The sequence below is a fragment of the Seriola aureovittata genome, chromosome 14 (assembly GCF_021018895.1).
Source record: "Seriola aureovittata isolate HTS-2021-v1 ecotype China chromosome 14, ASM2101889v1, whole genome shotgun sequence".
Taxonomy (NCBI): Eukaryota; Metazoa; Chordata; class Actinopteri; order Carangiformes; family Carangidae; genus Seriola; species Seriola aureovittata.
Window position 1 is genome coordinate 25425001 of NC_079377.1, and position 16179 is coordinate 25441179.

A 16179-nucleotide genomic window follows, 5' to 3' on the forward strand; every position below is an offset into this window, starting at 1 on the left:
CTCCCTGCTGCTGTTATCCATGATGGAGGCTGACAGGCGGGAACACAGAGAGGGAGGATCTGAGTCATACCGGTGTAACGTTAGTTACTCAAGGTGGAATTTCATTGTTCTGGTGGTGATCACTATACAACTGTATAAAGAAGTTGCTGCTGGTTTGGGATCAGTTTTCTGAGGGGGACGTTTTTTTTGTTGATGTTAAAGTTTCATTTAGGGTTTTATTAGCTTTAAAGTTCAGATAATTCACACCGTGACCTCATTCTGAGACACAGATATGAGGCTTCATTTAGCATTTAGCTTCTATTTACAGCTCCTCCAGTGTAAAGGTGTGTGTCCATGTGTAGTGTGATTATAGATCATCTCTAGCTTCTATATTAATACTGTGAAAGTATCAAAGCCTCAGTCCACAGAGAAATGCACACAGCCTGTATTCAGAAACTGAGCCTTAAAACCAGCCGTCAGGACTTCTGGAACTTTGTGATGTCACAACAAAGCAGTCACCAAGCCCCGCCCACCTGGACCCACCATCCAAACCTTGCAGGATTTGGTTTCTCTGAGTGTTTTTACCTGAAATCTGCTTTATTTTTATTGGATCACTCAGAAAACAGTCAGCCAATCAGAAGAGACGCTCAGAGCCTCCTCTCTTCTGATTGGCTCACTGACCTGTTGTTACTAGAGCTGCAGAGAGAAGCCTGAGAGAGGAGATGTAAAACTACACTGAGATGGTTTTTATATCTTCTGATGGATCAACACTTCAAATAAAACACAGAAGAAGAAGAAAATATGGAGCTTTAAAAACCAACATATCTACATGTGTCTATAATTACATTTAGTCCGAATAAAACTTACAAAACAAACAAAAATATGATAAATAATATAAATATAAATATTCATCTGTTTTTTTCACCTGATACCTGAATGTAAAAAATTAAAATAAAAAACTGAAAGCTTCATATCGATGAAGGAAGAGAAAATGGAAAAATACAAATAAATAAACGAATATTAATCTACAGTTTTTCTGGTTCAAGTGCTTGATTCACTAAGATCCAGAGTTTTGTATGAAACTAATATATATATATATATATATATATACTGTATAGATCCTCTACACAGGGGAAATGCAGGAGCTTTAATTAATCTATAAAACATAATTTGTGCATTTATAAAACAACAGAGCTAAAACTAATGTCAGCTACAGCTTCACAGGGAGAAAATATTCAATAAAATAATTTAATTTAAAAAAGGAATATGTATTCCTACCCCTTAATAATAATAATTCTAATTATACATTTGCATTAATCTTATGATTATTTTTCCGTAACAGAGTGAATGAAACGTTGTGTGGCCTCTGACAGGAATCATTATTATGATGATGTTTGTGTTTCTGTGAATATGATTTGGAACTTTTTCATTATTAACTTTTTACAAGAAGAAACAAAAACTCTTAAAAAACATTATAAATTAAAAATCATTTCTAAATTAGTTTGTCGAAGAGTCTCGTTAGAAACTGGATTTATTTTATAAAGCGGTTCTGAGAGATTTTACAGCGGAACCTGGTGTTAAGGGTTTTTTTTTTTTTTTATTACATTGTGATGACGCAGCGTTTCTGCGTCACTGATTTGAGTTTAATCAATAATCGAAGGAGGCAGAACTTCTCCAGGAATAATCGTGTTAATCGAAGGCGTGAAAACCAACAGTGTGTCCGTGTTTCCATCAGGCTGCTCGGTCATTAACACACAAACCCTCCGATAACAGCTGGAGGTGTGTGTGCGTGTGTGTGTTTATGTGTGCGTGTGTGTGTGTTTATGTGTGTGTGTGTATGTGTGTGTGTGTGTGTGTGTGTGTGTGTACACAGCGCTGATTGGTGCGAATTTACAAATCCACCTCTAATGACCAAATCTCCACTTTAATTAACCGGAAAAATAATCACAACAAATGACGTGTTAAACATTAAGTTTCATTTTCTTGTTTCAACCTCAAAATAACAAAATTCACAAGAACTGACCCTCAACGATCAGATGAACCAGTTCATCTCCATCAGAACCCCCCCGCATTTCATTATTATAATTATTATTATTGGTAGTATTTATATTATTATGTCAGACAATATAAAAAATACTCTGAATACAGCCGCAGAGAGCAGAACTCTGACTCTGGGTTTCACGCGCACACGGACTGAAATCTAAAACCCGGGCCTCGACCACCTCATCCTCACGAGGCCTGTCCGGGTTCAAATATAACTTCCTCTCTGGAGAACTGTCTCGAGATGCATTCAATAATAATAATAATAATAATAATAATAATAATAATAATAATAATAATAATAAATAGTTCCTTTATAGCAACTCCACCTTTTTCTACCGATTAAATTTCACTCTCCGCGGTTTGGTTTGTTTTTTAAATTTGAATATATAATATAATAAAACTTTGATTAAATGAATCTAAACTTTAATAATAAAACATTATTTGTTGGAAACGCGTCTCTGTTATGATTCAATAAAGTAAATAAAATAATATTTCTTAAATGTCAGCAGCTCAGACCTGCGTCAGACTCTGAGCGGCTGATTGGCTACCTGCGAGTTTCCTCCATGCGCTGCCATCTGCCCCCCCCCCCCCCACACACACACACACACACTCTCTCTCTCTCTCTCTCAGCGCACCGCCGCCTCTCTGCTCTGATCTCCAAACTTTTGTTGTTGTTGTTGTTGTTGTTTAATTCTCTCTCTCTCTCTCTCCCTCCCTCTCTCTCTCTCTCCCGGGTCCGCGCGGTGAGAATGAACGAGCCTCTTTAACATATTCAGACCCACGTCATCCTCTGACGGCGGACCATGCCGTGCAGCCTTTTCTATAAACCCCCCCGCCCCCCCGCAGCAGCCCGCTCTCTGCAGAGGAATAGTCACCGGTTCAGTCGGAGGAGGCGAGAGAGGAACTTTCCTTTAAGGCTGAGCGGGTTCCTCTGAGCAGCAGCAGACGGAGGGACGGAGGGACGGAGGCTGGTCGGAGGTGAGTGTTGCTCCGGGTCTCTGAGTTTATTCCCTCTGCTCTAATTTCATCATGAGACTCGTTTATTCTCCTTTTCCAGCCGCTTCCTCTCATCTCACCTCCACTTCACTTCCCCGTGAATCCGCTCCTCACTGTATTCAAATCCCCCTTTTCTTTTTCTTTTCTCTTTTCTTACCTGATTTATTACCATTGCTCTGTAAACCTCGGGCAGCCCGGGGGGGGGGGGGGGGGGGGTGAGTGAGGTGAGGGGTGGATGGGTGGGTGACTGAGCCCCCTGAACTGTACCTATAAAGGCGCATAACCTAATAGACAAGCCGGCGCACGTAAACCTGTAAAACTATTTGGAATAGTTGACAGCTACTCCTCATGTTGGAGGAGCCGCGGAATGAAGGGGAGTTTCCTCACGGCGCAGCAGCACGTTTCTCCTTCTACTCCTTCTTCTCCTTCTTCTTCTCCTTCTTCTACTCCTTCTTCTTCTCCTTCTTCTTCTCCTTCTTCTTCTTCTTCTTCCACAGGCGGATCTGAGTCTGTGCAGGCGCATCCATCCGGTCTCGTGTCTGGTTTTTAATCTCCAACACACACAAAATAATTACAGGCTGAAAAAAGAGAAAATCTTCAGTTTGTTTTGAGAAAAATTTAAAAAACAACAAAAAATAAGATAATTGTCTCTGATGTGGAGCAGGAGAATAAGAGGAATAATAATAATAATAATAATTATAATAGAATCAGATCAGAACATGAACCCGCTGCTTCATCAGATGAATGTGTGTGAATGAATGAGGCCTGAGCAGCAGCTCCACAGACTTTACATCCTCTTCCCGGGCAGCTGAGGGTGAACACGCTCACACGGGACTAACGGGCCTTTATTTGTATTTCATTTGGACAGAGTTTACAGAGGAGAAGAAGACAGAGAGGCCGGAGGAGGAGGAGAAGAAGAAGAAGAGGACAGACACTTTACGCGCAAGAGTTTCAAACGGGACACAGACGCGCCTTCAGGGACAGACACAGGTGGATGCTGGGAAGCGGACCGGTTCGGAGGAGATGTTCCCCCCCCTGGCTCAGTTCGGGGTGCTGTCGGCCCTGGCCACCGCGCTCACCTCGGTGCTGTCCGCGCTCCTGCTGCTGGCGCTGACCCGGCAGCTGTGGAGCCTCCGCTGGAGCCTGACCCGGGACAAAGAGAGCAGCCTGCCGCTGCCGAGGGGCTCCATGGGCTGGCCGCTGGTCGGAGAGACCTTCCACTGGCTGTTCCAGGTGAGAGAGGGAGACATGACACGTGTGGGCTGCCGTACCTTTTCTTTTCTCTTTTTTTACAAGCGTTCCAAAACACAGGTTACCCTCCTGCGCGCGCGTGTTTGTCTCAATGTGTGTGGTTCCTTATTTATGCTCATCTCTCTCTCTCTCTCTCTGTGTTTCTACCTGACTTTACCGCCTCTCTGCAGGAGACTGCGCAGGGCTGCAGGGTGTTTTAATAATCACATTATTGATGATGCATGTGGAGGTGCGCGGGAAGCTTTGAGCAGCTCCGCGGATTCTTGTGCAGGCTGAGTTCTGTTGTTGATGCGACATGTGCGGACTTGATGCTCGGTGCTAATTCCTCCTCTCCGAGCAAAAACAGACGTTTTCTGTTCAATTCTTCCTCCTCGTTCTCCCTCCCTCTCTCCCTCTCTCCCTCTCTCCCTCCGCCGGGGAGGAATGTAGTCCCCCCTCATCTCTTCATCTCTCTCCGCGTCTCTCCAACTGATTCCCCGGCTCCTCACCGGAGCTCGGAGCGCCGCGTCGCCACCGTCTTTTTAACGCCCGAAAATGCTTCACTCCGGCCGGACACCATCTTCACACGCGCTCGTGAGAGTGGGAGTAACAGATGAAGGACAATAATGAGGCTGTAACTTGAAAACATGGCCAAAAGTATGTGGACATCCACACAGTAGACTACATCTATTTGTGATTTCAAAATCAGAAAAGGTCCCATATTTGACGCCTTTCCGGTGTTTTATTTTGAAGTTCTGATCCATAAGATTTATTTGTAGTTAAAATCATGAACCAGAGGATTCAACATTTCCTCCAGTTTTAATTATTGTGTTGGAAAAGAATCTGCAGAGAAAATATGGATGAATCTATGAATAAATCAAATGTTTTAACTCCTTAACTACTTAAACATTTATCACATGTGTTCAAAACCAAGGTCCACTTACTGTTTCCTGACCTTTCAACCACATCTCACTGTTGAAGACGTCTCCATGACAACTGAGCAAATTGAACTCACGGGTGCAGTTGAAAGGTCCAGTAAGAGGACCTTGAGTTCATATTATTTTTATTTAAATGTTTAAAGGACCATCTCAGTGTAGTTTTACATCTCCTCTCTCAGGCTTCTCTCTGCAGCTCTAGTAACAACAGGTCTGTGAGCCAATCAGCAGAGAGGAGGCTCTGAGCCTCTCTTCTGATTGGCTGACTGTTTTCTGAGCAGATTTCAGGTAAAAACACTCAGAGAAACCAAATCCTGCAAGGTTTGGATGGTGGGTCCAGGTGGGCGGGGCTTGGTGACTGCTTTGTTGTGACATCACAAAGTTCCAGAAGTCCTGACGGCTGGTTTTAAGGCTCAGTTTCTGAATACAGGCTGTGTGCATTTCTCTGTGGACTGAGGCTTTGATACTTTCACAGTATTAATATAGAAGCTAGAGCTGATCTATAATCACACTACACATGGACACAGACCTTTACACTGGAGGAGCTTTACTCCTCTCGCTCTGCAGTATTTCAGGCTGCTGATTTTTCATTTTAATGAAAGAAAATAAATGGAAATTTAATCTGGATCTAAACAAACAATCCAACATCATTCAAATTATGAAATTCAAGATTTTTGTCATTTTTAGGTCAGAAAATAGACAAAAATGTACAAAAACACTGACTGACCCCTTGTTTCTGACCCATGAAACTTTTCAACAAACGTCCCTGAAATCTATGAACGAGTTTTTGAGATTTCCTGCTGAACTGCAAAGGAACAAAAACAGACATTTGAATAGTGAAGTAAAATTTGCACTTTCAAATGTTGTGCCTAATTTATAAAATGTATTTTTTGCAATAACTTATAAATTTTGTTTCTGACCAACTCGTTATCCGAATCTCTTCCTCACACTCCAGGGCTCCAACTTCCACATCTCACGCAGAGAGCGCCACGGCAACGTGTTCAAGACCCACCTCCTCGGGAAGCCCGTCATCCGGGTGACGGGGGCAGAAAACATCCGCAAGATCCTGCTGGGGGAGCACAGCCTGGTTTGCACCCAGTGGCCCCAGAGCACCCGCATCATCCTGGGACCCAACACCCTGGTCAACTCCATCGGGGACCTGCACAAGAGGAAGAGGAAGGTAAGAACGGAAGGAGGGAAAGTTTTATCTGTCCAAGTTTCTGTAAATGTTTCTTCTGTTCCTGGAGGATTTGTGTTCATTTCATTTATTTCTGATCCACCTGTTTGTTTGGGTTTTTTTGCACATTATGACTTTGCACATAAAAAAATCAGAGTGGAAAATTAAAAAAAATAAATCAACATATTGATTTAGTGTTAAAAACTTTGAACCCTTGGCTGAGGAGGGAAGTTCAAAGGACAGAGACTTACTGATTAAATCCTGACGTACATGAAGCTTCAGAGACTTTAACCTTCCTCAGATTAATACATGAGACAAATACAAATGTCAGATTTCCATCATGCGCTCATGTTGTTTCATCCTCTCCTTCTGCGACAGTTTAATGACACCTGAATGAAAACTAGTGCCATCAGCTGTTAATCTTGACGAACCAACGGCATTTTCTTCTGCTGGTTTGATTAAGATTTATTCTGCATGTTGATGCACACTGAACTAAACTGAACTGAACTGAACTGAACTGAACTGAACTGAACTGAAACTGTCATTGAATCTTCAAAAAGTCAAAGATTCAATGACTTTTGATTCAAAAAAACATGAGATGAAAGTCAACTACGACTCCCACGATGCATTTGGGAAGCTGAATTTAGACTGAGTGCTTTTTTTTTTGGTTGTCAATTAGAATTATGTAACTTTGTTTGTGCTTCTGGCTTCTTTGCCATAGCAACAGCAGTGAAGGATCGTGGGTATTGCAACACTCAGAAAATCACAGTTGTGTACAAACCCAAAATATAACAAGTTCAATGTGACTAAGTTAAGGATGTTAAGAGACCCAGTCCTCTACAGTCTGTCCTTCCTCCCACCTCATGTCCTATTGTGTCCCCTACACCCCGTCCTGTCTTATCTCCTACATCTCCTACATCCTTTACCTCTGCCCCCCCCCCTCCACCCCCCACCCCACCCCGTCCTCCTGAAAGGTGTTGACTGCCGTGTACCAGGTAATAACTTTTTACGACTCCTCTCTCTTTGTTTCCTTAACCCTTTCAAGATCCTGGCTAAAGTGTTTAGCCGTGGGGCGCTGGAGTCTTACCTGCCCCGGCTGCAGGATGTCATCAAGTCTGAAATCGCCAAGTGGTGCTCGACGCCGGGCGCCGTGGACGTTTACAGCGCCGCCAGGTCGCTGACGTTCCGCATCGCCGTCAGGGTTCTGCTGGGTCTGCAGCTGGAGGAGGAGCGCCTTGTTTACCTGGCGCAGATCTTCGAGCAGCTGATGAACAACCTGTTCTCGCTGCCCATAGACGCCCCGCTCAGCGGCCTTCGCAAGGTGAGACAGGATTGTGATTCTACATGGAGACAGCAGACACATACATTTAAAAGCAGAAGATGTCAATTTATGTATATTGATATTTATTATGGATTCTTATCAATGACTCTTCTTCTCTGTCCAGGGAATCAAAGCCAGAGAAATCTTGCACGCCAACATGGAGAAAATCATCGAGGAAAAGATGGAGCGGCAGCAGGCGGAGGACGAGTATCACGACGCCTTCGACTACATGCTGTCCAGCGCCAAAGAGCACGGCCAGCAGCTCAGCATCCAGGAGCTCAAGGTACCGGACTGACGCCGATGACACGACTCAAGTCACTGAATGTGGGAAGGTTGTGATGCAAAGATACAGACACGCAAGACTTCCTGTTGAATCTGGACCAATTTTAACTTGAAAACTGAAAAATTTAAAAAAGGAATCTTTGAGTTGAGCCTCATCAGTAGTAGATAGAACCAAAAACCTTCATGTCCAGGTCAACACACAACTTCATCAGGTGATGGTCAGGCAGATGTTTTTAGATACAGATGTGTCTATGCTGCACAGCATGTTTCTTCTACAACCTCTAATAGTTCTACGCACGAAGAGATGAATCCAACCAGTAGAATAAGAAGAAGTTTCATCATCCATGCATCTATTTCCCTGTTTGCAGGAAACAGCAGTAGAGCTGATCTTCGCCGCTCACTCCACCACAGCCAGCGCCTCCACGTCGCTGGTGCTGCAGCTCCTCCGTCACCCGGCGGTGGTGGAGCGGGCCAGGATCGAGCTGGAGGCCGAGGGCCTGGCCTCCGAGTCCGGCAGCAGTTACAGCCCGTCTGCCGTCACCACGGAGAAGGAGGTGGACGCTGTCGTCACGGAGACGACCTGCCTGCTGAGCGAAGGGTGTCAGAATCACAGCGACAAGGACGGGTTCCCGCCGTCCCAGTCTCACGTGCCGTACCTGAGCCTGGACAAGCTGAGTCAGCTCCGCTACGTCGACTGCGTGGTCAAAGAGGTGCTCCGTTTCCTGCCGCCGGTCTCCGGGGGTTACCGGACGGCGCTGCAGACGTTTGAATTAGACGTAAGTTCAAGTCAAGTCAGGCTGTTGGTTTGGGCGGGTTCGCATTTCCATCAGCTGCAAAATAATTTAAATCTAAAGGCGCCAACATCCAGCAACCTTTAATGGATGAATCTGTGAGAGAAAACAGCTCCGACAAACATCTCTGAGAGACGAGTCTTAGATCACATCACACTGCAGCGCAGCAACAAAGCTTTTATTGTTTTAAACACCCTGAAAACCCCACAGCCCAAAGAAACAAGTTCCAACCTCTTCTCTTGGAGTTGCCAGGAGACAGTTTGGAAAATGTAGGAATGCACCAGCTGAAGTAGATGATGATGGTGTGAATCCCCTGAAACCAAATCCAACCAGGTTGGATGAAGATGATGATGAAGATGAACCATGTCCTGTACTATCCCTCGTCACTGCAGTGAGAATGTGATATTAAGAGAGCTGCAGCTGTGATGAACTTTACCTGCAGGTGGCGCATGTTTTACTGCAGAAGCTTTTAGCGTCTTTGCCTGTAGGGGGTGACTTCAACTGTGAGTGCTACGGTTACCTTCCTGTAGGTTTACATGGACATGTGGTCCGGTGATGACTCCACAGCGCCTCCTTGTGGTGAATCAGGAGTCTGATCATCACTAATTAAGAAGTTTGTTTGTTTATTCTCAGCAAAAAACCTGTCAGCTTCACAGATTAGTGAGTTCTTCATTAACTCTTGTTGCTATAGAGGCAAAGTAAATCTGTAGTTAATGAAATTCTATTTAATCTGTTTGTCGTGTTGCACGCCTGGAAGCGCTTTGATAGACAAAGACTTTCATACAGAGTTGTGTGGCCTCAAATGCCCCCTCCCTGCCCTCGGCGTGCCCCCAATTTGCTGTGTTTGTTTCCAAAGGACAATTGAAGTTTAAAGCAGTTGCAGAGGGTGTAGACGCCTGCAGCTGAGAAGTGATTGCAGTATTGAAAATGTTCGTTCAATTGAATCTTCTTTAATCTCAAGAGGGAAATCCCAACTCTGCAGAAATATGTGGGATTAGATCATAAAGAAGTCTGGATTAATGGAGGAAATGAAATCAATACATGAGCTTAAAAACTAAATAAAAGGTTTTCCAAGTAATAAAAATCATTTAGGTTTTTAACTTATGTCAAAAATGAAAATCTTCATCTTCCCACTGCTGCCATTATGTGTGTCGCAGTCAACAGCTGTGTCATATTTTACAACCATGAAGAGTCGAGATTTTAAAAGATCTAAAAAACAAAAAATGCACCAAACTATTTGTTGGTAAAAAATCTGTGTTGATTTTTATTGACCTCCATCTTTGTTTCACAGGGTTACCAGATCCCCAAAGGCTGGAGTGTCATGTACAGCATCCGGGACACCCATGAGACGGCAGCGGTCTTCCAGAGTCCAGAGCTGTTCGATCCGGATCGGTTCGGTCCGGACCGGGAGGAGAGCAGGTCGGCCCGGTTCAGCTACGTGCCGTTCGGCGGCGGCGTGCGGAGCTGTGTCGGGAAAGAACTGGCACAGATCATCCTAAAGACTCTCACTGTGGAGCTGATCGGGACTTGCAAATGGACTCTGGCCACAGAGAACTTCCCCAAGATGCAGACAGTGCCGATTGTGCACCCGGTGAACGGGCTGCACGTGCACTTCACTTACAACCACCCGCTTTAGATACAAGTTCAGACTTTCCAAAAACTCAAAGGGCGATTTAACCTTCAAACCGCTCCTGGAAAAAACTCTCCACACCCAAAGGAGGAGACACAACCACCTTGTTGGTCCTGATGGTGCTGCTCACGCCCACTTTCATTTCCATGGAGACGAAGAGGAGGTTTACTCTGTAAGTCTGGAGCACTTCATCGTCTCTTCAGTGGTCTGGTCCAAACCTACGAAACCACTTTCTGTTGTCACACAAGTTCATTTTTAACCACTTGGGTTTCTTCACCTGCAGCAAAAGTAAATCTCAGTCGGCTGATCCATGCTGAAGTGCCCGCTGAACGGACTGCACACACACTCCAACTACACGTTACTGTTCAGAACCTTAGCTTCATTTCCATAACGAATAATGTCCGTAACCTTCAGCTACTTAACGTTCAGTTGTAGTCTGTAAATGCACATTAACTTATTGAAATACCAGTGTGCATCAGTGAGAGTGAGCAATCAGGACTTTTAATGAGAAGCTGGAGAAGCCTGGTTTGACTTGCATACAGTAAGTGCCTCATGTCGCGGGACAAAAACCTCAAGCAACAAACTACAAAGTGGTTTTTCGATGATTAAATCCACTCATCTTTGGTGCTTCTGTCTTTTGTACCTCTAAGTAGCTCTGTATGTGTGTTTACTCCGCTGAATGAGCAAGCCAACTTTTAGGATTCTCAGACGGCCTCTTTGAAAACCCACAAAAACTGCAACCGGGCAGATTCTTCAGGGTCCCGGGACAGAGACGTGGGGAACTCACCTGCAGTGACTATGCAGAAGCAGCCTGATTTTCTACTGACATCACAGGGTTTACACACTTTTAAACCGATTCCTTCGTTCTCCAGTCCTCTGAGCAAGGCATCTTTAGCTCCGTGGAAACGCTGAAGAAAAGAGTCTTAAAAAAAATGTGACACTTCTCGTTAAAAAACTGACTAAGGCCAGAAATGCAGTGACGATATCTGCAACGGAGAAATGTTTGAACACGGCAACCCACGTCGGACACGGGAGCGACTCGGACTTATCTCAGTCGTGACGTTTCGCAATGATCTCTGCTGCAAAAAAACTAAACAAAACACTTTCACTGATGGAACTTGCACTTGATTTTGACACAGAAATCCCACAACCAGGAAGTACCCGAACATCAATGTCAAAACACATTCTACTGTTTAAATATGACTGTGATATATATCCTTAACAGTGCTATTATGTGTGTATCAAATGAAGTAGCATTATGAATAAGCTGTATTTAAAATGCAGATGTATCATTTCTGTTGTACTTTTACTCTGTAACAATATTTGCTGTAATCATGATTAGATAGAGACACTAACCCGTAATGTAAAGGACTGTCCATAACACCTTGTTTCACTGCTAGAACATAGAGAACCTTAGTTGTTTAGAGCAGCATAATATTGAGAGTAAAGTTATTATTATTGTTATTATTGGTCTTAAGTCTAGGACTGTTTGTGTGTTGGTCTTGAAGCCTAATAGACGCGCTGTGAAATCTGACGTACGGATGGAATTTGTAGAAGGAGATAGCACTTTCTCCACTTTAAGGAGTCTGTATATATTTGTCCTGTTTCGTTGAGTCTATCTGATGTAGCTGCTGTACAGATGATGTAAAGAGTAAATTAGAAGATGGTGAAACAAAAGCAGCCTGTTTGTCATATCTTATTTTCAACAGAGACAGGAGGTTTTCAATGTTTAACCAAACTAAACGACTGATAATATTCCTACAGGGTCGATTAATATGTTTGTAATTATACAAAATAATACTTTAAGTCCAGAAATTCATAATATAATATCCATTTTCAAGCTTAAATTAAACTTTTTCATAAACTGCCAGATATGACCATCGACCTCTGCATCCGTCGCTGGATCTGCAGCTTCCTGTGGATGAGGCAACAAAGGGTCAAAGGTAAATAACATTGCATCCTGCCCTTTGACCCTCAGCACTGGAATCCCTCAGGGCTGCATGCTGGGTCCACAGCCCTTCTCACTGTTCACTATCAAGCTCAGATCATCTCAGCTCTGTTAGCATTTGTTAATATGCAGACGACACCACCATCGTACTGTAGATCTTATCTCCAGTAACAGTGAAATATAAACAGGTTACCTGGTGTAATAATAATCTGCTCAACTGATCTAAAACTCAAACTTCTGCTGCAGACCTCACTCTGAAATCCAACATGAACGTCAACGGCAAACCCATATCCTTCCGAATGGCCCTGAGAGCTGGCCTGATAAATAAGCGAACTAAGTGCCTGCTTAAGGTCCTCGTTACCACCAGAGGGCCCCCAAGAGCGCATGAAATGTCCCACAAGAGAGCCTCAAACAAAGCCAGTTTCATAGGACCACACAAGTCGCCCCCTGCCCATTCAGTTTGTTAAACCCATCTCAAGCAAACTCAAACTAAACACATACAAAAGGTTATTCTAATTAATCTAAAGCATTTCTGTACAAGACCTTAACCTATATTATAATCCTGGACCATTAAAAGCTCTAAAATAACTGAGGAAGTTGGACGAGCTGCTGGTTTGATCTAAACAATGAAAACCTCTGTGTAATGTTATGGTCATCAGTTTAACTATTTCAACTTTGTTTTGGTGAAATCAGCCTCAGCAGCCGTTACTATGGTGAAGCCAATCAGAGGCAAGAACCAGAACTGTAGAGGTTTGGAACAAAACATGTTTCCATAGTTACTGAATTTATCCAGAACTGGTCCAGAATCCGGCTCCGACACAGTGGACTCCTGTGGACAATCACAGTGCCGCTGCTACAACACAATCCACACTATTTACTGTAAACTGAAACAATCCCGCTTCATATCGTGACCTCATTACAAACAAAACTCACGGTGAGGTCACCACCGAGGTCACTGATCAGGTCACCACCGGGGTCACCGTTTAGGTCACCGCTGTGGTCACCACCGCTTAGGTCATCAGGCTTTACCACCCTCCACCTGACCGCCCTCACTGACAGGCCGAGAATAGGGTGAAGCTATGTGGCAGAAAATTAATGGGACACAAACAGCCTGGCCTAATTATGTCCGCTGCTGGGCCCCGTAGCGCTGCCAAGGTCGTTATCTGATGGACGCTCAGTCAGTGTGAACTTGGCGACGTTTTGAACCAGGGTTCACTCCAGTGCCACCGGCTGCGCAGGTCAATGACCGGTCAGCTGATTGGAGGGTGCATGGGAACCAGAGAGGGGACGCAACACAACACAGGACAACACAACCGAACTGTCATAACTGTGCATTATACAACTGACGCAACAATGAACAGACTTACAGGCTCCCAACGTCGTCCCACACGGGGGGGGGTGGGGGGTGGGGGGTGGGGGGGTAATCTAACACAATGTAAACAGCTCCAAGAAAATCATGTTACATTTGGAAAGACATTTATGATGTTTACAAACATTCCTCCAAATTAAAAGCCATTAACCAACCAGTCCTCCAACCTGAACAACCACACAGGAGTGCCTCCTAAAATAGCGCCCTGATGGCTGACCGTAGTTGCCATGGTTACAGTAATAAACGGTCATGACTTGGTCAGATTTGGGAAAAGATAGTGGTTTGGGTTAAAATAAGTACTTACCTTAAGATTAGACGATCTTTGTTGTCATGGTTACAATCATAGACTATAGATCAAGATGCACGTCGCCTCTGTGACATCATCAGGACAGTTTTCTATTAACAGGACGACATCATTCGTCTATTCCTTCACAAACTCGTACAAATCACAGGGAAACAGTGTTTGGATTAACGAGTACTTCGTTAAGGTAAAGGCCCCTCCCTGTGTGGTTACATTATTAAATGTGTGGTTGAGGTTGAGGAGCAATCGTGGTCACGCTCTGATAAAACAGTCACAGTCAAAGTTACATGTATTCATCTCTTTATTCCCATTGGCTGATTGGGACCTGCAGATTCAGTAGCCATCAGTGTCAACCTGAGGTCACTGATAATTAGGGGGGGGGGGGGGGGCTGACAACATCAGATCAAACTGGACGACAACTGAAATTCATCATCGCTGCAGTTTTTACTGAAGTTAGAGCAGAATTCAAATGAACTTCTGCTGTAGTTTCCTCTGAATGTTCATTTGTTCACTGGAGTTTCTGAATGACAGAAAGAAAACATGTTGAAACAGACTCATGTTCATCTCTCTGAATCCGTCCCATGAAATCTATTTATTCTTTTCCTCTGAACTAAAAAAAATAAATAAATAAATCTTTCCACTGCATGGTGGAGTTCAGCCTCTCTGCCCCCCCCCCACCTCCTCACCCCCTCCTCCTCTTATTTGTGTGTTTTCCGGTTCAAAGGCAGGTCTTTGGCTTGATAAGGACACCGATTTGCGAAATGAGGGGGAAAACGGGGTCAGATGGTGACTTGGATAAAACGCCCGGTGGCCAGCACCAGTTCCTCAACCAGTCAGTGTGTGTGTGTGTGTGTGTGTGTGTGTGTGTGTGTGTGTGTGTGTGTGTGTGTCCAGATATTTCACCCCCCGCTTGTGTTTTCTTTAAGTTTATTTTCATCGCTGCTGCTGTCACACAAAAAAACCGCAGCGCTGCAATCTCGGTGGTTTTTCTCCTTCGTGCTTGTAATTGAAAGTTTACGTTGCCATTTATGTGCTGAGTCAGTCCGAGCGACCTTTAGGCTCCATTGTGTGACTTCAGGAATAAGAGCGGACCCAAGTTAGACTCTGGCAGCCGTGTGGGGGATCACTGCGAGTTCATCCGTCCTGAGCCAGCACACACGCTCGGCCTGATATGTTCACTGTCTGTGATTGATTGTAAAATTAAACTGGTCCAATGTAACCGATGTTTAGCTGGTCACTGTATTTTTCAATGTTTTCTCTGCCTGTTTTCCTCCAGTTTTAACCCCAAGATTTGATCTTTGTTTTAGCTTGCAGCTAAACCCTGACTCTTCAGGTTCACTGTGAAAACCTTACAGAAGCTCATCAATAAATAAAGCTGACATGCCAACGTCTACAACTTCAAAGCACCACGATCGATCACCTAATCAGACACACAACAAGTTCTTTTGCCTTCAATTTTCAACCAAAACAAGATGTAAAAATGTTAAATTACATTAAATTATTGATGCGATATATATATATATATATATATATTTGTTTGTTCTTTTGTGCTGCTGTGTCAATTTGACTTTCCTCTACGGGGGATCGGTAAAGGTTCTTCGTATCTTAGGGCTCAGGCTGGACTCGAACCCAGGTTGCTGTGGTAAGGTCTCAGCCACGCTCTACCAGGTGAGCTTATTATATTATTATATACTTATTATATTAATCATGGTAATGGTCCGTTTCATTTGGTCGCCTCTCATTAGCGTCAGATCCCTTAAGTGCACGTGTCGGCGTCGTGGTTGCTGCCAAAAGCTCTACACTGACTTTTTATACAATTTTCTGTCACGTTTTTAAAAAGCATTTCTTTTTTTTGTTGCAGCTCTTTATTTGAAGCAGATGAAGGATTTTAGTCATCGGATGTCTGGATCTGAAGTGATCAGAGAAACAAGCTGAGTACAGACGAGCAGAGACGTCCTGTATCTGCTGAACTGTGTCGGCGTTTTCACTGGTTTTAATCACCTGGTGTGTTTGTTGTGGAGAGGAGGACACCTGTGTGGATACTTCAGCTCCTGAGCCACTGACACTGAAGGAATCCCAACCGGGAGAAGCTGACGGCAATGATGGTGAAGACAACAACTCCCATGATCCCACACTGCCTCATCACCAAACTGTCTTTTGTCATTCTCTGCATTTAA

At 44.0% G+C, this 16179-nt stretch overlaps 1 protein-coding gene across 1 annotated transcript; it reads left to right on the forward strand.

The window, feature by feature from the left end:
* The first annotated feature begins 2848 nt into the window (after nucleotides 1–2848).
* LOC130181462 (cytochrome P450 26C1) lies at nucleotides 2849–12055 on the forward strand. The gene is made up of 7 exons (XM_056395699.1): nucleotides 2849–3000; nucleotides 3887–4251; nucleotides 6139–6363; nucleotides 7406–7681; nucleotides 7806–7964; nucleotides 8332–8739; nucleotides 10046–12055. The coding sequence occupies exons 2-7, from the start codon at nucleotides 4042–4044 to the stop codon at nucleotides 10388–10390; spliced, it is 1623 nt and encodes a 540-aa protein (XP_056251674.1). The 5' UTR covers nucleotides 2849–3000; nucleotides 3887–4041; the 3' UTR covers nucleotides 10391–12055.
* Nucleotides 12056–16179: the final 4124 nt, after the last annotated feature.